The sequence below is a fragment of the Eriocheir sinensis genome, chromosome 7 (genome assembly GCF_024679095.1).
Source record: "Eriocheir sinensis breed Jianghai 21 chromosome 7, ASM2467909v1, whole genome shotgun sequence".
Taxonomy (NCBI): Eukaryota; Metazoa; Arthropoda; class Malacostraca; order Decapoda; family Varunidae; genus Eriocheir; species Eriocheir sinensis.
Window position 1 is genome coordinate 19,323,647 of NC_066515.1, and position 20,380 is coordinate 19,344,026.

General features: G+C 39.9%; 1 protein-coding gene across 4 annotated transcripts in view; it reads left to right on the plus strand.

Annotated features, from left to right (window-relative positions):
- LOC126994259 (acetylcholine receptor subunit beta-like 2) overlaps positions 1 to 20,380 on the plus strand; it is a 140,126-nt gene that overhangs the window by 90,679 nt on the left and 29,067 nt on the right. For all 4 annotated transcript variants that reach the window (XM_050853544.1, XM_050853550.1, XM_050853556.1 and 1 more), the window contains exons 6-8: positions 3,291 to 3,447; positions 6,728 to 6,855; positions 17,640 to 17,815. In XM_050853544.1, the coding sequence (XP_050709501.1) occupies positions 3,291 to 3,447; positions 6,728 to 6,855; positions 17,640 to 17,815 (461 nt within the window). The remainder of the gene's footprint in view (positions 1 to 3,290; positions 3,448 to 6,727; positions 6,856 to 17,639; positions 17,816 to 20,380) is intronic.

Genomic DNA, 20,380 nt, shown 5'->3' on the forward strand with positions numbered 1-20,380 from the left:
AATAAATAAATAAGAGATAGATAAAAATGGAAAAAATAGTTAGATAAAAAATGAATAACAATAGATAAATAATAAGTAGATAATAGATAGATAAAAAATCATTGATATATAAAAAAATAATAATAAAGAAAAGTAATAAATAGATAATATGGATAAAAAAGAAAATAAAGAAAGAAAAGGAGGGAGATAGGAAGGAAGGAAGAAAATAAGAAAAGAAGGGAGGAAGGGAGAAAGGCAAGAGAGTCGGAATGATGGAAGGGAGGAAAAGAGAGCAATAAAGAAAGAGAGAAAGAAAATAATCGAATAAAAGATATGATGAAGGAAGGAACGGAAGAAACTAGAATAAAGAAAAAAGAAAAAAAAAACAGTAAGAGGAAAACACACACACATAAAAGCAGAACAAATAGTTAAGGAAAAAGGAAGAAGTAAATAAAGGAAAAAGGGAGGAAAGGAGGAAAAGAGAGGGGGGAGGGTAAGGAGAAGACAGGGAAACAAAATTGATAAGGTAAGAGGAAACACACACACAAGAGGTCGGAAAAGAGGAGTTAAGAGGAGGTAAGAGGAGGAAGGAAGATGAGCAAACGAGGTAGGGAGAAAAAAAAAAGAGGAGGATATGGATTATGATGGAGGGAGGATGGAGGGAGGGAGGGAGGGTTAAAATAAAAAGAAATGGTAAAGAAAAGAGAAATGTAGGAAAAAAGAGGAGAAAAAGAGAAAAAGAGAGAAAAGTCAGAATGGGAGGAAGAATTAGATATGGAGAAGAAATGGGGAAGAAAGAGAGGAATGAGAAGAAGAAAGAAATGTAGATGTAAAAGAAAGAGGAGAAAGGAAGAGGAAGGGAAAGAGAAAGGGAGGGAAGTAGAGAGAGAAAGGGAGGAAGAATGATGGAAAGAAATAGAGAGGAAAGATAAGAAGGAAGAAAGGAGGGAAGAAAAGTTATGAAGGGAAAGGAAAGACAGGAACAGGAAGGGAGAGAGGAAAGGATCGAGGAAGGGAGGTAGGGAGAGAGAGGAAGGGAGGGAGGGAGGGCGTTATAGGTTCCTAAGAGCGTGTCTAAGTTATTGTGTTTTCCTCGAGGGTCCCTTTAACACCCTCTTTGTTATCTCCGAGGAAGATAGTGTTATCCCTCCCTTCCTCCCTCCCTCCCTCCCTTCCTCTCTCTTCCTTCCATTCTCGCTCTCACTTCCTCCCTCTCCTTCTCTCCCTTCCTCCTTCTCCCGTCTTTAAATTCCTTCCTCCATTCCTATTTTTCGTTAACGTTAAACTTTTGCTCTTTTCCTCTTTTCTTTTCTTTTCTTTCATTTTCTTTCTCTCTCCTCCTCCCTCCTTTATTCTCCCGCCCTCTCTCGCTCTCTCCTCCTCCCTCTCTCCATTCCTTTCTTCTCATATTATCTTTATTTCTTTTTCCGCCTCCCTCCTTCCTCTCTGCCTCTCCCTCCTTTTCCTCCTCCTTCTTTCACTCCCTCTCCTTTCCTCCTATTCCATTCATTATTTTTCTCCTTTCTTCTTTAATTTCCCGTTGTTCTTCCCATCTCACTTTCTCCTTTTTTCTTATTTTTCATCTTCCTTCCTTCACATTCTTGGTTACTACTACTACTACTACTACTACTACTACTACTACGAAATGTTTGCATCATCCTTATCTTCCTTTCCGCTTCATCTCTTTCTCCTTAATTTTCAGTGGAATGACACCAACTTTAAAATGCACAGAGGAGAATCAGAGAGTTACGGGTGGAGCGTTAGTAAGGCGGTGACGCGGTGAAACTCTACGGACACACCCGGCCACGTTTACATTACTCAGCGTCTCCCATGATTGGCACCTACCTCCCCCCCCCCCCCCACACACACACACGCACACACACACGTCTGCTAAGACCAATTTAGTGTAATCAGACGTGACTTCACTTAATTTCAAAGCGTCGTTAATAAATTTATGGCGCCTATTCCATGATCCTCCTACTTCTCTTACATAATAATGTGCCTCCTCCTTCTCTTCCTCCTTCCCCTCCTCCTCCTCTTCCTTCTCCTCCTCCTCCTCCTCCTTCTACTCCTCCTCCTCCTTAATTGAAGACCTGATGCGAGGGAATGAGTAGTGAATTTAAATGACCTACTTGTATGGTTTGTAAGAGAGAGAGAGAGAGAGAGAGAGAGAGACTGTAAATACAGTAATCTATAGGATCAAGGGCTTAGATTTGATCTCTCTCTCTCTCCTTCGATATAAAAAATACTCAACCTTCACACACACACACACACACACACACTTCCTGTCCCATCCACATCCCCCAGGAGAGAGAGAGAGAGAGAGACTCCCCTCGCATTCTCACACCTAAAAGAAAAGAAAAATAACTTCTTTTCCACAGTCAGTCTCTCTCTCTCTCATTTCTCTCCATCTCTCCCTCGGCTACTATCTCTCTCTCTTTCTCTCTCTCACTCCTAAAAAATAACACTCATGCCTCCCACTCTCTCTCCCTCTCTCACTTTTTCTCTCTCTATCTCTCTTTCACTCTATCAACCTCGATCACTGTTTTTTCACCCTTTTCTGACCCCTTCCCTCTCTCCCTCACATACACACATACGCACACACATACACACACATACGCACACACACTCTCTCTGACCTATATCTGATCCTTTCCTTCATTTTTTTTCGTTTTCTCTCTCTCGTTTTCCTCACTTTTCCTCCATTGCCCATTTGCCTTTCCTTCCCCTTACCTTTCCTCCCTTGCCTCTCCTCAGTAATTTTCCTCTCTCAGTTCCCATCTTCTCTTTCTTCCTTTCTTTTTCTTTCTCTCCCTTTCTCTCTTACTTACTCTCCTCACCTAACCTAATTAACTCTTGCTTCTTCCTTTTTTTTTATCTTCCTTTTTTCATTCTCTTTCTTCCTTAACTCTTTGCATATACTCCCTCGTTATCTCCCTCTTCTCCTTTATTTTCTTTCTCTTTATTTGTCTTTTTTCCTTGCTATTTTGTCTTTACTTCCTCCCTTTTATTTTCCATTCTCTTTCTTTCTTTCCATTTCTTTCTTCGTCCTCCTTTCCCTTCATCTTCTTTCTTCTTCCTATATTTCCTCTCTCTTTCTCATGTCTTGCTAACGTAATTTTCTCTACATTCACAGTTCCTCTTCCTCCCTCTCTTTCCTTTCCTTTCTTCATTACAATATACCATCTCTCTCTCTCTCTCCCTCTCATCTCTTCCTCTCTTACCGTTCTCTTTTCCTTATATTACTTCCTCTCATCCTCCCTTCCTCTCCCTCTCTCTCACACCTGTCCTAACCTAATTGGCTCTTCCAGGTGGACCTCAAGCACTCGAAGCAGAAGAGAGGGAGCAACATCGTGGACATGGGGATCGACTTGAGGGAGTTCTACGCTTCGGTGGAGTGGGACATTCTTGAGGTGCCGGCCAGAAGAAACCAAGAATATATACCTGACCTGCCTGAGCCTTATCCAGGTATACATAAAAACATACCTGCATACATTCACGCACACACATTTTTCATCTTTCCCATGTAGTTTTTCTCACCCTCATCTATTCATCGCTATTCCTTTCATTCATCTTTCGTTTCTTTAGCTGTAATAAGTCTAGCTAATCTTTCATACACACACACACACACACACACACACACACACACACACACACACACACACACACGTTGATAAATACAAAAGGATGATTGATTTGTTTTTTGTTGATGTTTCTAATGATTCTGTGTGTGTTTTTTTGTTCCTACTTTACACATTAATACATACATACATACAGGCATACATACACTCATGCACAGGTAGATACATACATTTACATCTTCATACATACATACACACACGTTGATATATACACACATGGAAGATTTACTTGTTTTTAATTGATGTTTTTTGGATTTTTTTTTTATGTGTTTCTATTTCAATGTTTTGCTGGAGAGTAAGTTAGGAAATAATTGTGAGAAAGTGAATTAAATAGGTGTTACTAAAGATGGTATAGAAGTAAGGACATATCTAATACACACACACACACACACACACACACACACACACACACACACACACACACACACACACACACACACATACCAGGGAATGAGATGCGAAAATTTTTAAGACTCATGACAAACAATTAGGAGGAGGAGGAGGAGGAGGAGCAAGAGGAGGAGGAAGAGGACAGGAGGAGGAGGAGAAGGAGGAGGAGGAGGAGTGTACCAAAATCAATACTGACTCGGCTTTGCCACGAGGCGGTACTTCTCAGAGGGAGGAGGAGGAGGAGGAGGAAGAGGAGGAGGAGGATTGAAGCTGAATGAGTCTTTCTTTTTTACATTCTTCATTCCCACGTTTTTTTCTCCTATTTCAATCTTTTTACATTTTTGCCCTTTTTTTCTTTTTTCTCTTTTATCCTCTTCTCCTCCTCCTCCTCCTCCTCCTCCATATCTTCCTCCTCCTCCTCCTCCTCCTCCTCCCACCTAATTCCACTGTCAGGTGTATCAATTAGTCCTGAATGGCCCTAATTAATCTACCTGTCCTTCCTTTTTCCAGGTGTAGCCAATTACGACTTTCTTCCTGGGGCTAATTAACGTTTTACCTGTTTGGCCACACCTGCGCCACACGAATTTAGAAAGAGCTTATTCTTACCTTAGTTAATTAGTCGGTCCTTTGATGTGAATATTGAAATGGTGATACACGTAGCTTACCTGGAAACGAGAGAAAGTGATTAGAGGTGAGGTGTGGGACAGGTGTGGGACAGGTGTGTGTTTTATGTTTTATTAAGTGTTTTACTGACCTACTTTACCTGGAAGACCCTAGGAAAGAGGTCATGTGAGCAGAGTAAGTAAAAAATCACAACTACTATTACTCCTATTAAAAATATCATTAGTATTAGTATTAGTAGAAGAAGTAATAGTTAAGAAAAGAATAAGAAGAAAGAAATAAAGGAAATGAATGAAGGAGATTTAGTAAGAGAAGATAGAAGTAAAGTTAAGAGTGAGAACCAATTGGAAGTAGCAGTAGTAGTAGTAATAGTAATAGTAGTAGTAGTGGTAGTAGTATTAGTGGATTTATTTCGTCAAGATCCGACTCCCGTTTTCTATGACTTTGTTGAGTTAATGCCACAAATCCAATTTCACACACGGTTAGACAAGCTAGATAACAACAGCCCCCCTACCCCCCTCCTCTCTCTCTCTCTCTCTCTCTCTCTCTCTCTCTCTCTCTCTCTCTCTCTCTCTCTCTCTCTCTCTCTCTCTCTCCTCTCCTCTCTCTCTCTCTCTCTCCTCTCTCTCTCTCTCTTCCTCTTCTTCCTCTCTTCTCTCTCTCTCTCTCTCTCTCTCTCTCTCTCTCTCTCTCTCTCTCTCTCACAAACTTTCAATGCTCTTACTCAGCTTTCTCTCTCTCTCTCTCTCTCTCTCTCTCTCTCTCTCTCTCTCTCTCTCTCTCTCTCTCTCTCTCTCTCTCTCTCTCTCTCTCTCTCTCTCTCTCTCTCTCTCTCTGTCTATCTCTCTTCCTTCCTTCCTTCCTTCCTTTGATATCTTCTTCCTTCTCTTCGTCTATTTCCAAACTTGCAATTGCTTTCCACTCTTTTAACTTTTATATTTTTCACTCTCTTTGGTCTTTTATCCCTCCTTCCTTCCGTTCTTCCTTCTTTCCTTCCTTCTCCTTCTATTTCTCTTTTTTCTTATTCCTTCCTCTAAAATATATTTCCCACACTCTCGGTTTCCTTTCTTCCCGTTTTCTTTCATGTTTTCGATTCCTTCCTTCCTCTCAGTCCCTTCAAATGGCTTCTTCCTATTTCTGCAAACTTATTTTATTCTCCTTCCATTTTCCTCTTCTCTCTACGTCGTTTTCCTTCACACATAACTTCTCTTGCATCTTTCTTCCTTCTTCTCTTTGCCTCTTTCCTTTTCTGTATATCTCCTTGCTTAAAAACTACCTTGCGATCATCAATTATATTTCTACTTTTCCACCCTCTCTTTCCATCGTCTTATCACACCTTCTCACCTTGCTATTCCTTCCTTTTACTAGCAACTTCCCATTTCTTTTCTGTAACCTTTGATTCCTCACCGCAAATAGTTTTCTTCACTATTTCCTTTCTTCCTCCTCTTCCTATCTCATCTTTCGACCCCTTCCTCACATACTCACATCTTCTAACACCTTCCTTTTTTCACATGTATAACCTCCCCTTCCATTCTTTATCTCTTCTTTTAATTCTTTGCATAAACTCCTCTTTACCTTTTCCTTCTCTTCCCATCTCACTTTCGATCCCTCCCTCACCTACTCATATCTTCTAACACCTTCCTCGTCCACATATACAACCTCCCTTTCCTTTCGTTATCTCTTCTTTTAATTCTTTGCATAAACTCCTCCTTACCTTTTCCTTCTCTCCCCTATCTTTCTCACCTTCCGACCCTCCATCACCTTCTAACACATTCTAACACGTTCCTATTCCATATATATATATAACCTTTCTTTCATTTCTTTATCTCCCCTTTCGATTATTTACCCAAACTCAACCTCTTTACCTTTTTCTTCTCTCTCCTACTTCCCATTCTCACCTTCCGACCCTCCCTCACCTTCCCACACCTTCTAACACGTTCCTATTCCACATATATAACATTTCTTTCATTTCTTTATCTCCTCTTTCGATTATTTACCCAACCTCTTTACCTTTTTCTTCTCTCTCCCACCTCCCATTCACACCTTCCGACCCTCTCTCTCCTTCCCACACCTTCTAACACCTTCCTCGTCCACAGATATCACCTTCAACCTGACCATGAGACGCAAGACGCTTTTCTACACGGTCAACCTCATCATCCCTTGTGTGGGCATCTCCTTCCTCACCGTCCTCGTTTTCTACCTCCCGTCTGACTCCGGAGAAAAGGTGACGTTTGTAAAGGGAGTAAGAAAGGGAGAGTTCAGGGAAGGGAGGAGGGAAGTGGAAGGGAGTGAGTGGGGAGGAAAAAGTGGAGTAAAGGGAAGAAGGAGTGGAAAGAGAATAGAGAAGGGAAGATGAGTTAAGAATGGACAGGAGAAGGAGAATGAGGAAAGTGAGTGGATAAGAGAGAGGAAAAGGAAGAGAGAGAGAGTAGAAAAAGAGAAGAGAATGACTAAGTGATGAGTCGAGAGAGGAAGGTTGGGAAGGGAAGGAAAGGAAACAGGATTAAAAGGGAGAAAAGAGGAGGGGAAGGTAAGGACGAAGAGGAGATGGGAGGGAAGAGAAGGAAAGATGAGGGGAGGGGAGGGGAGGGAAGAGATGGAAGAGGAGGGGAAAGAAGAGGAAGGGAAGGAAAGAGTAAGGTTAGGTGAAGTTGTGAGGAGAAGAGGAGGAAGGAAGAGGAGGAAGAGGGAAGAGGAGGGAGGGAGGAGGGGGGAAGGGAGGGAGGGGAAGGAAGAGGAAGGGAAGGAAAGAGTAAGGTTAGGTTAAGTTTTAAGGCCATAGGTGAGAGAAAGAGAAGATTACTTTGACATTTATAAAGGGTGTAAGGTGTTGAGTCGAAAGAGGATGATTAGGAGAAGAAAGATTAGGAAGGGATGCTGGAAAGGTTAGGTTAGGTTAGGGTGCGAGGACACGAGTAAGGGAAAGACGGTTTAGAGAATATTAGGTTACGTAAACTTAGGCTGCAAGGAAATGAGAAAGAGAAGGAAGTTTGTGGGGATACGAGTTGAACAAGGAAGGGTGTGGGAAAATTAGTAAAGCCTGAACATTTGAAAGTTAAAAGTTAGGAAAATTGAAATGAGAAAAAGAAAAGGTGTGAAATATGAGCTTGAAAGGAAGTTAAAAGGTGGACAGAGAAGAGTTAGTTAAGAAAAGTGAAAGGTTGTGGAAATATGACTTAGAAAAAGGGTGAAAATTATATTAGAAAAGTTAAATTGGAATGAGAAGAGGAAAAGGTGTGTAATATGAGCTTGAAAGGAAGGTAGAAGATAAACAGAGAAGAGTGAGTAAGGAAAAGTGAAAGGTTATGGAAATATGACTTAGAAAAAGGGTGAAAATTATATAAGAAAAGTTAGGAAAATTGGAATGAGAAGAGGAAAAGGTGTGTAATATGAGGATGAAAGGAAGGTAGAAGATAGACAGAGAAAAGTGAGTAAGGAAAAGTGAATGGTTATAGAAATATGACTTAGAAAAAAGGATGAAAATTATAAAAGAAAAGTTAGTGAATTAGAAAGGAGGATTAAAGGACGGTAATAGAGTTGAAAATGAAAACAATAATAACTTTGATAATGATGATAATAATAATAACGACGATAATGATAATAACGACGCATAAAATTTTGAGTCAATCCATAAAAATCCATAAAATCCATATAATCTGTAATCCATAATAGTCCATAAAAAATAATCCATAGAAAAACTCATTACAAAATTCGCTAAACACCCTTCACTCCACGCTGTTAACACCCACACAGCATAACGTAATAAACGCACTGAATAACGAATCAATAGACAAACTAATTCAAATTCTGACGTTTGTGATTAAACTTATTACGCAAAACAAAACATAAATACACGCCAAAAAATATGAACTGGCAACGGGTGAGAAAAAAAGAGGAGGAAGAGGAAGAGGAGGAAGAGGAGGAGGAGGAGGAATAAAGTGAAGTAGAGAGGTGAGAGGGAAGGATAAGAGAGGAAAAAAAGAAAGAGGAAAAGGGGAAGACAAGAAGTTACGGGAAGAATGAGAGGAAAAGAAGGGAAGAAAGAAGAATGAGAAGGAGAGGAGGAAAGGAGGAGGAAAATAAGTGGATAAAAGAGAAAGGAAAAGGAAGAGAAAAAGGAGAAGTGAAAAGAGAGGAGAGAGGAGGAGAATGAGGGAATAAGATAGGGAAAGTTAAAGAAAGGGTGGAGGGGAGTGAGAGGAAGGGAGAGAGTGGGAAGGAAAGAGAGGGGAGAGAGGAAGAGGAAGAGGAGAAGGAGAGGGAAGAGGAGGATAAATAGAACAGGCTTGAAAAGGAGGAAATAGGAGGAAAAGGAGATAAGAGGAGAGGAAATGGAGAGAAGAGGAGAGAAGGGAAGGAAAGGAAAAGTAAGGGAGCAGGAAGGAAAGGGAGAAAAGAGAAGAAGGGAGAGAAAAGGAGGGGAAGGGAGAGAAGAGGACGGGGAAAGGAGTAAAAAAAGTAGAGAAGGGAGGGAAGAGAAGAAGGGAGGGACAAATTAAGTGAATAAAAAAAATACACAGAAAGAGAAAAAAAAGGTTATGACCGGTAAACTAATTTGTCTCATTAATTTTACCACCTGTAGAAGCCTCAGGTAACAATAGTCCCCAATTAGCAGGTGAAGAAGGAGGAGGAGGAAAAGGAAGTGGAGGGGTAAGAGGGAAAAGAGAGGGAAGGGGAGGGGAAGAAGGAGGAGGAGGAGGAAAAGGTGGTTGAGTATGGATGAAAAAAGGAATTGTGAAGAAGGGAGAAGAGGAGGAGGAGGAAAAAGAAGAGGAAGAAGGAGAAGAGGAGAAAGAGGAAGAGGAACAGGACAGTTTGTTAGGTACTTAAGAGATGCTAAAACGAATTATGAATAGGAGAAAAAGAAGAGAAGGAAGAGGAAGAAGAGGAAGAAGGAGAAGAAGAATGATTGGAAAATGATATAGAGGTGTTCGTTTCGGCTCTGTGATTGGACAAACCGTCTTGATTAGAATCCGGATAATGTGTTTAACCCTAATTGGATTGGAGAAGCCTTCAAGGAGATTGGATTAGGGGAAGACAGGATAAAAAACCGAGGGAGAAATGGAGGAGGAAAGTGAGGAGGAAAATAAAGAGTGAGAAAAAAGGGAATGAAGGGAAGGAGAGATGACAAGAAGGAAAGGGAAGGAGGAGAAAGAAGCAATGAGAAGAGGAGAATGAGAGAAGAAAGGGAAAAAGGATAATTAAATGAGGAGAATAAGAAGGGAAATAAAAGAATGAGAAAAAAAGGGAATGAAGGGAGGGGGAGATGACAAGGAGGAAAGGGAAGGAGGAGAAAGAAGAAATGAGAAGAGAAGAATGAGAGAGGAAAGGGGAAGAGGAGAACTGGAGGAGGAGAATGAGGAAGGAGATAAAGAGTGAGAAAAAAGGAAATGAAGGGAAGGAGAGATGAGAAGAAGGAAAGGGAAGGAGGAGAAAGAAGAAATGAGGAGAGGAGAATGAGAAAGGAAAGGGGAAGAGGAGAGATAAATGAAGAGTGAGGAAGGAAATAAAGAGTGAGAAAAAAGAGAATAAGGAGGAAAGGATTTGGAGGGAAGGGAAGGAGAGATGACAAGGAGGAAAGGAAAGAAGGAGAAAAGAAATGAGAAGAGGAGAATGAAAGTGGAAAGGGGAAGAGATTGCGTAAGGGAAAATGAGTAAGAGAAATACATGATAAAGAGAGATAGAGATAGATAAAGATAGATAGATGGATAGATAGATAGAGGAACGAAGGAAAAGAAAGAAAATGAAAGGAAGAAGGGGAAACTTAGAAAAAAAACATTCTTGTATAATCAAATAACAAATACAATCACACACACACACACACACACACACACACACACACACACACACACACACACACACACACACACACACACACACACACACATGACCCTCCCCCCCCTCCCTACCCATATAAATAACACCCCCAAAAAACATACACACACAAACACACACACTCTTAAACACAATCCCCCCCCTTCCCTCCCCCGCCACACACACCTGCCAATCAAACACACCTGTAATTAATGGATGATAAGGGAAAGCTCCCCTTAATTCATATATATTCACCGGCTCATGAAAGGCGTATGGTTGGCGTCAATAAGTTATCGTGTTTATTCGGCGCGCGGGACACACACCTGATTGCCTCGTGATTGATTAACGGCCAGGTAGGGAAGGGTACAGGTAGGGAGGGGACAGGTACAGGTGGGTGGTGTAATTTTCCATCCGCGGAGCCCTGTCAACACGCTAACCACATTTGCCTCGTGAAATTTATTAATCATTCAAAACTTCTGAGCTTTATTTAATTTCACTCAAGCATATTTTTTTTTGGTGTTGGTGTTGGTATTTCTCTTCTTTTTCATCAATGGTTATTTGTATTACTATTTTATAACTCATTTGTGGCTTTGTGTTTATTTATTTTTATCAATCATGTATATTTTTTTTTGTGTGTGTTTGTTAGGAGTCATATTTTTCTTGTTTGTTTATCTGTGGTTCTCTGTCTCTCTCTCTATCTCCTTATTCACTTATTCTTTCACTATTTCAAAACTCATTCTTGGCGTTGTATCTATTTTTTTTTATATCACATTTATGCATATTTTTTTGTGTGTGTTTGTTAGGAGTCATATTTTTCTTGTTTATTTATCTGTGGTTCTCTCTCTCCGTCTCCTTATTCACTTACTCTTTCACTAATTCAAAACCCATTCTTGTCGTTGTATCTATTTTTTTATATCACATTTATGTATATTTTTGTGTGTGTGTTTGTTGGGAGTCATATTTTACTTGTTTATTTGTCTACGGTTCTCTCTTCCACGATTTACCTACTCACCTTCATCTCACTATTTCATTCATAATTCATAACGTTATATTCATTCATGCCTAATTGTGTGTGTATGTGTGTTGGTAGTATTCATATTTCTCTATTTTATTCATCTGTGGTTCTCTTTCACGATGGACTCAGTTTACCCTACAATAACATTACTCATTCATTGCATCATATTCATTTTATCATTCATGCATAATTTCGTGTGTTTGTCTGTATTCATATTTCTCATCATTATTCATCTATGGCTCCCTGTCTATGTATTCACTCGTGTTTATCTCACATTACTATTACTCATTCATATCCTTATCTTATTCATAATTATATTCAAACATTATTCTCCATACTATTTACTATTCATCTATGGCTCCCTGTCTATGTATTCACTCGTGTTTGTCTCTCAATACTAATACTCATTCATATTCTCATCTTATTCATAATTATATTCAAACATTACCCTCCATACTATTTACTATTCATCTATGGCTCTCTGTCCATGTATTCACTCGTGTTTATCTCTCAATACTAATACTCATTCATAGTCTCATCTTATTCATAATTATATTCAAACATTATCCTCCATACTATTTACTATTCATCTATGGCTCCTTGTTAACTTAATCAATTCTACCTCAAACTCGTAATACCTCAAATACTCATGATATAACATTCATCATTGTATTTTGGTAAGTCTCTAATATTTGCATTCCTTTCACGTCAAACTCGTAATACCTCAAATACTCAAAATATAAATCTCATCATTGTATTTTGGTAAGTTTCTAATATTTCCATTCTTTTCACGTCAAACTCGTTATACCTCAAATACTCATAATATAACATTCATCATTGTATTTGGTAAGTTTCTAATATTTGCATTCCTTTCACGTCAAACTCGTTATATCTCAAATACTCATAATATAAAACTCATCATTGTATTTTGGTAAGTCTTTAACATTTGCATTCTTTTCACCTCAAACTCGTAATATCTAAAGAAACAATACCAAATCATTCATCAGTGTGTTTCAGTAAGGTTCTAATATTTGCATTTACACCTTTCACATTATTATTCATCCCTCTAGTTGTCCTCGTCATCATGTCTTCATCACATCTCACAAACTCATTCATTCATTCATATCCAGACTCATTTTCATTCCTTTTCTAACTCGGGTATGTAAAAAATGATGTGCCTGTGTGATGCTTATTTTTTTACCTGTTAGATTTAAGGATTCATAGTTAGACATTGTTCCTGATTACATGTCTAACGCAGTCTTACTAATCAATCCTCGCCTAATGATTCTTACTGTGTTCCTACTGATACTAATCACCTAATCATTTTTTACTGATGTTCGTCTTACTAACTGGTCCCTACCTTATATTTATTCTTACTAATGGTGTTCTCACTGATACTAATCACCTAATCTTTTTACTGAAGGTCGTCTTTATCTTTCTCCCTACTAATGGTTTTCCTCCCAATACTAATCACTTGACTCTCTCGTTTCCAGCACTAATGAGATTTACCTGTGCATAACTAACCATCTTGACTTCGCAGGTGTAGTGGCTCTGTTCTTACCTGGCCACCTGCAGCTCATTAGACACCTTTATGGGGATACTGAGAGCTGGCTGGAGGGTGGCCGAGGGTTAGGCGCACACACATACACAGATATATAGAAAGATACATATATAGACTTTATACACATACATCTGGTTTTCTTTAGCTGTCTCCGATCACATTCAACTACACACACACACACACACAGATACATACATACACGCTTACATACACACCATTTTCCTCCCTCAATCACACCCACAGCCACACACGAGACAGCTGATTGGAGGTCGAGCTAGCCAATCATAGGTAGAGAAGGGTGTCACGTGATCACTCCCTTCCTGAACTCATGACAAGACCACGCCCACCTCTCCTCCCCTCCCTCCTTCTCTTCCCCTTCCTCCTCCTCCTCTTCTTCTTCCCCCTCCTCCCCGCCCGCCATCGCTTCTCAAGATTATCAATACTAACTACAAATACGTCTTTTTTTAATTGCATCACTAATTTGCATGAAGTTTTAACACCTGTGGACTGAACTAACACCTTAATGACTTATAACACACCTGGAAATGTTAATAATAGAAAGGTAGACAAAAGCCTTGAAATTAATACGTAACTCTTAAACTTGAGCTTGTTGACTTAATTGATAGGAAAGAGAAGAAAATGGAGGAGAAGACAAAGAAATAAAAAGAAGAGGAACAGGAAGAGGAAGATGCGAAGAAAGGAAAGAGAGAGAGAGAGAGGGAGAGAGAGAAAGTTTAAGGGTGACAAGATTGTGTTAAAGAGAAGCTTACAAAAGGGAACTTAAACTAAAGGGAATATGATCTGGTTTTGTTTTTACGGAGATAAGAACGATTGAGAAAGAAAAAGGAAAAACAATTGATAGAGAAGAGGAAAGAAAAATAGGAAAAAAATGGAGATAGAGAGAGAAAAGGAAGAAATGGAGAAAAAGAGAGAGAGATAAAGGTCGTGGGAGTGATAGGAAAGGTCTTAAGGTCGGGGAGGCAAGAGAGAGAGATAAAGATGGAGAGAGATAGAGATAAAGAGATAGAGAGAGGGAGAGATCGTAAGGTTGATAGCGTTTAAAGAGAACATCAAGACTCCTTTTTTTTATCTCCCATTTCCTTTCCCTTTTTATCTCCCTTTCTCTCCCTTTTCACATACATCATTCCATTATTTTCCCTTTTCCCTATTTTCCTTCTCTTCTTCCTCTCCTTTTCCCTTTTCTCCTTCGCTTCTTCCTCTCTTTTCCTATTGCTTTCCCTTTCCTTTCTCTCTTTCGTCCTCTCCCTTTTTTTCATTTTCCCTTTTCTCCTTCGCTTCTTCCTCTCTTTCTCTAGTTTTCCCTTTTCTCTCTCCATCCCTCCTTTTCCTTTCTCTCCCTTCCTTTCTCTCTTTAATCGTCTCCTTCTCTTTCTCTTCCTTTCATTCTATTCTCACTCTTCATTTCCTTCTCTCTCTTTCCCTTCATCATTCGTTTTTCCCTCCTTCTCTTTTACCTCCAGTTCTTCCTTTTTTTCTCTTTATCTCCTTTTCTTCCCTTCGTCGCTAGTCTCTTTTTTCTCTCCTTCTCTTCCTCTTTCTCTCTATTTGTTGTTGTTTATCATATTTCTCTCTCCTTCTCCCTCCCCTCTAAGCCATCCCGCTTACCCTCCCACCCTTTCTATCTTCCCTCTTTACTCTCCTCCCTCCTCCTCCTCCTCCTCCTCCTCCTCGTTCCCACGCCTAAAGGATCAAGAGTTTAATCCTCACACACGCCAACACGCGGTAGGGGACTCGATTCTCCTCCTCCTCCTCCTCCTCCTCCTCCTCCTCCTCCTCCTCCTCTTCCTCCTCCTCCTCTTCAACGACACTGATTTTCCAGATTTCCTCAGATTTTCTCTCTCCTGCATCTTTTTTTATTCTTCTTTCTATGGTTTTAAATTTTCCTTGTTTTTGTGGTTAATTTGAGGGAAAGAAAATGGTTGGATAAAAGTGGAAAAAATAAATGTTTGAAAGGAAAATGACGAGAGAAGAGGGGAGGAAAGTGAGAGAATAAGAAAGGGAGAGATAAAGAAAGGTGTGGAGGGGAGTAAGAAAAGGAAGGGAGTGGGGAGGAAAAAGAGTGAAGAGGGAGAGAGGGGAATGAAGGAAACAGGCTTGAAAGGGAGAAAAGAGGAGGGGAAGGAGATGAGAGGAGAGAAAGTGGAGTGAAGAGGAGAGAAAGAGACAGACCAGAAGAGAAATATGAAAAGTGGTAAAACTGAATGGCTTGAAGTGAAATCAAGAAAAGTAAAGAATAGAGAAGAAAGATAAGGGGAAAAAAATAATACCTTGAAGTGAAAAAAAAAGAAAAATACAGAAGATAAATAAGAAAAAAGGGGAAAAAATGAATGGCTTAAAGTGAAAAAAAGAGATTACAAAATAGAGAAGAAAGAAAAGTGAAAAAATAGGAGTTGGTGTTAGAGAGAATTGGGATTGCTTTACACACCCCACATATTTCCTTCTTTTCCTCTTTCCTACTTTTTGTTATCTTTTTTTCTTCTTTTTAATTTCCCCTTTGCCGGTAGATTATGAGAAAAAAATAGTTGGAAATAGCGGAAAAAATGGGTTTGGTGGGGATTGGAAAAAAGGGATTAGCTGAACACGTTAAACATATTTCTGAAACACACTTTTTTCTTTCCTTATTCACTTTACAACTTTATCCACCAGTCAGTACGTTCCCTTTGGCGGCGAGTTAAAGGGCAAAAAGGGTTGGAAAATGGTGGAAAAAATGGCTTTGATGGGAACAGCAGGAAAGGGACTTGCTACCACGTTAAACATATTTTTGAAACACCCTTTTTCTCTTTCCTATATCCACTTTGTAACCTTATCCACCCTGCTCCCCTCACCCGTTCCCTTTGGCGACGAGTTAAAGGGCAAAAAGGATTGGAAAATTGTGGAAAAAATGGCTTTGATGGGAACAGCAGGAAAGGGATTTGCTACCACGTTAAACATATTTTTGAAACGCACTTTTTTCTTTCCTTATTCACTTTACAACTTTATCCACCAGTCAGTGCGTTCCCTTTGGCGACGAGTTAAAGGGAAAAAGAAGTCGGAAAATGGTGGAAAAAATGGCTTTGATGGGAACAGCAAGAAAGGGATTTGCTACCACGTTAAACATATTTTTGAAACACACTTTTTTCTTTCCTTATTCACTTTACAACTTTATCCACTCTTCCCTCTTCATCCTTTCCCTATGGCGACGAGTTAAAGGGAAAAAAAGGGTTGGAAAATGGTGGAAAAAATGGCTTTGATGGGAATAGCAGGAAAGGGATTTGCTACAACGTTAAACATATTTTTGAAACACCCTTTTGTCTTTCCTTTTTCCTTTTGGCAACGAGTTAAAGTTAAAGGGAAAACAGGGTTGGAATATAGTAGAAAAATTGATTTGGTTTGGATTGCAAAAAAGGGATTTGCCACCACGCGACACATTTTTTTTTCTCTTCCTTTATCCACTGTAAAGAAAATGTGGAAAACTGGCTTTCTTGGGGAGATGGAGAAAGGGAATTGTTTAACAGGCGATACAGATTTCCTTTCCACCCGTTTTTTCTCTTCCCTTATCGATTTCACACTCTGATCCACCCCACACTCCTCACCTTTTCCAGACCTATCTTTTTCTACACTTTCCTCTGCTTTCCTCCACACCTATTTGTCTTCTCTTTCCTCTACACTTATTTTCCAACAATTTTTTTCTCCTTACATTCTCTTCCCTTATTTCTTTCACACCCTTGTCCTCCCTTCCCTTACCCGTTTAAACTGCACCAAACACCACACACCCTCACCACAGACGTAACCACACACAGCCACACTAGCTCACCAGAGGTGGGCGCGGTACTGAAAAATCAGTAGTGCGGTTGCGGTAGTGCGGTACTTTTTCCGGAGTAGTGCGGTCCCATTTTTTTCTTTCCCAGTGCGGTACGCGGTGAGCGGTACTGCGGTAGTGGTAGTCAAAATAAAAAATACTTCAGTGCCTATCCTGGCTATCCAGACAAAGGAAACATGCTTAAAACAGTACAATGAAAAATCGGCCGGCACCACGGACGGGTCCGGGGTTGAAATGGCCGGCACCGCGCGGGTTAAAGAAGACTTGCAGTGTAGTAGTTTAGTCTGTCTATTTAGTATTTAATTTTGAACAATAACTGAAAAGTCAAAATGACTGATACCGATTGACTGATTGAGTCCGATTTACTGTAAAAACACATTTCTGTGAGCACGCCGCGCTGCAAATGTCGTCTTCGGTAGTTTTTAAAGTACCTCAAAAAAGTACCACAGGATTTTTTAGTGCGGTCCGCGGTGGTGCGGTATTTTCAGAAATTTTGCCGTAGTGCGGTACTTTTTTTGTGATGTGGTACTACCGCACTACCAAACTAAGTACCGCAATTGCCCACCTCTGTAGGTCACACCCCAGTACACTCCCGCAATACCCAATCACACCCCATCTACACCTTCCCTACCCACTACACACCCCATCTACACCTCCCCACACAAGTCCCATCCTCGTACACCCCTCACATGCTTCGCTGCACCCCTACACACCGCACCAGTCATCTTCACCCCCTACACCCTTCCGCACCTCATCTACACCACCTATACACGCGTCTGACCCTCGGCCACCCCTCAGGTTACTCTCTGTATTTCCATCCTGCTGTCCCTCACCGTGTTCTTCCTCCTGCTGGCTGAGATCATCCCCCCCACCTCCCTCGCCGTCCCGCTGCTCGGCAAGTACCTGCTCTTCACCATGATCCTCGTCACCCTCTCCATCTGCGTCACCGTCGGGGTCCTCAACGTGCATTTCAGGTGTGTTACGTGAGACCAGGTGAGGTGATTAAGACGTTTGGGACTGGTTAATTAGGTGCTCTACGTCTTCTACAGGTGAGATATTTTAGGAAGGTGTGATTGGTAAGGCTTATAAGGTATTCAACGTGTATTTCAGGTGTGATGTGTTATGCCAGGTGAGGTGATTAAGGTAAATGATGCTGGCTAATTAGGGGCTCCACGTCTTTTGCAGGTAAGTAGACTTAGAGAGTAGGTGTGCTCGGTAAGGTTTATAAGGTACTCAACGTGCATTTCAGGTGTGTTATGTGACGCCAGGTGAGGTAATTAAGGTGTTGGGACCGGTTAATTAGGTCCTTTACGTCTTTTACAGGTGAGATATTTTAGGAAGGCGTGATTGGTAAGGCTTATAAGGTACTCGACGTGCATTTCAGGTGTGTTATGTGACGCCAGGTAAGGTCATTAAGGTGTTGGGACTGGTTAATTAGGTCCTTTTCATCTTCCGCAGGTGACATATTTTTTTAGGGTAAGTGTGCTTGATAAGGTTTATAAGGTACTCAACTTGCATTTCAGGTGTGTAATGTGACGCCAGGTGAGGTGATTAAGGTGTTGGGACTGGTTAATTAGGTCCTTTGCATCTTCTGCAGGTGAGGTATTTTAGAGAGCATGTGTTCTTGCTAAGGCTTATAAGGTACTCAGCGTGCATCTCAGGTGTGTTATGTGTCGCCAGGTGAGGTGATTAAGGTGTTTTGGACAGGTTAATTGCTAGGTACGACGTCTATTGCAGGTAAGCTAATTTAGGAGGCAAATGTGCTTGCTAATAAGGTTAAGTAAGTTCGTATGTGTGATTTAAAAGGTAATTGTGTATCGTGTACGTCAGTTAATTAGGAGGGTCAGGTACTCAACTTCGATCTCAGGTGTGTTACGTGAGGCCAGGCGAGGTCAATAACGTGGCATGAGCGATTTATAAGATGATTGGACGTTCATTAGTGCGATTGGAAAGGCTAATGAGGTGCTCGATATCAACTTCAGGTGAGCTAAAATTCGGCAGGTGAGGTTAAATAAGGTGGTAGGTGGCAGGTTCTGGTTGTTAGGTAAATAATTTAGAAGTCAGGTGTGATTGGTAAGGCTTATTTGGTACTCAACTTCGACCTCAGGTGTGTTATGTGAGGTCAGGTGAGGTCATTAAAGTGGTATGAATGATTTATAACGTGATTGGGTCTGGTTAATCACTAGGTACGACGTTCATTAGTGTGATTGGAAAGGCTAATGAGGTACCTAATATCAACTTCAGGTGAGCTAAAATTATGCAGGTGAGGTTGAATAAGGTGGTAGATATGTGTGATTATTTATAGGTGACAAGTATTGGTTCTTAGGTAGCTTTAAGTCGATAGCAGGTGGCATAATTAAAAAGGACAGGTGTTTGGTAATAAGGTTAAAAAAGGAGGTATATATGTGTGTGTGATTGCTTACAGGTGACGGGTATTGGATATTAGGTTCCTTTAAGGTCTATAGCAGGTGTGTTTGGTGAGCTAAATAAGGTTCTTAATATCGATTTCAGGTGAGCTATATTTCACCAGGTGGGTTCATTAAGGGCCCAGGTATGATTAAAGACACGAGAATCGGTTAATTAGATACCTGACGTCTTTTGAAGGTGGGTTAATTGAAGGCGTCAGGTGTTTATAAGGTGACCGGGAATACAGAATTAGGCATCAACGTCTATTTACGGTGATTAATTAAAGGGCCAGGTATAAATTTTGAGGTGACAGGGACTACTTAATTAGGTAATCAACATCCAGTGAAATTAGATTCATTCAGGTGTCATGTGTGATTGCTAATAAGGCTCTCAACGTTGCCTTCAGGTGTGTTACGTCACGCCAGGTGGGTTAATTAAGGGTGCAGGTGTGTGTGTAATGAGTATTGCTTGCTATTAATTATAGATCTCAACGTCGACTTCAAAGGAGTTGCTTTTCGTCAAGTGAGTAGAAAAAAAAAGAAGGAAACGTAGAATGAAAGCAACGAAAGTCTATAAAACAAATCCACAAAAAATTCGAAGTAGACAAAATCACAACCAAAAATGAACTTGTAATAAAAATGTAAAAAAATGAACCTGATAAAAAAAATGTGATTAAAACGAAGACAAAGAAAAGTAGAGTAAAAAAAAAAACAAGACAAAATTAATAATAACAAATAAAAACCATCAAACCACAAACGAGAGTAAAAAACTTAGTAAAAAAACATTATAACCAAAAATAACAAAAAACTAAACAAAAATTAAACCACAAACGAGAGAAAAAAAACAGTAAAAAAACATTAAAACCCAAAATAACAAAAAAACAAACAAAAAAATAGACCACAAAGGAGAGAGAAAAAAATAGTAAAAAAAAACATGAAGACCATAAATAACAAAATGATATAAATTAAACCAGAAACGAGAGAAAAAAACGTTAAAAAATATTAACCCCCCCCCCAAAAAAAAATCACAAAAAGAAAAAAACATTAAAAAAATACATTAAGACCAAAAATAACAAAAAAAAAAAAAACACATCAAACCACAAACGAGGGAGAATAAAAAAAAACAGTAAGAAA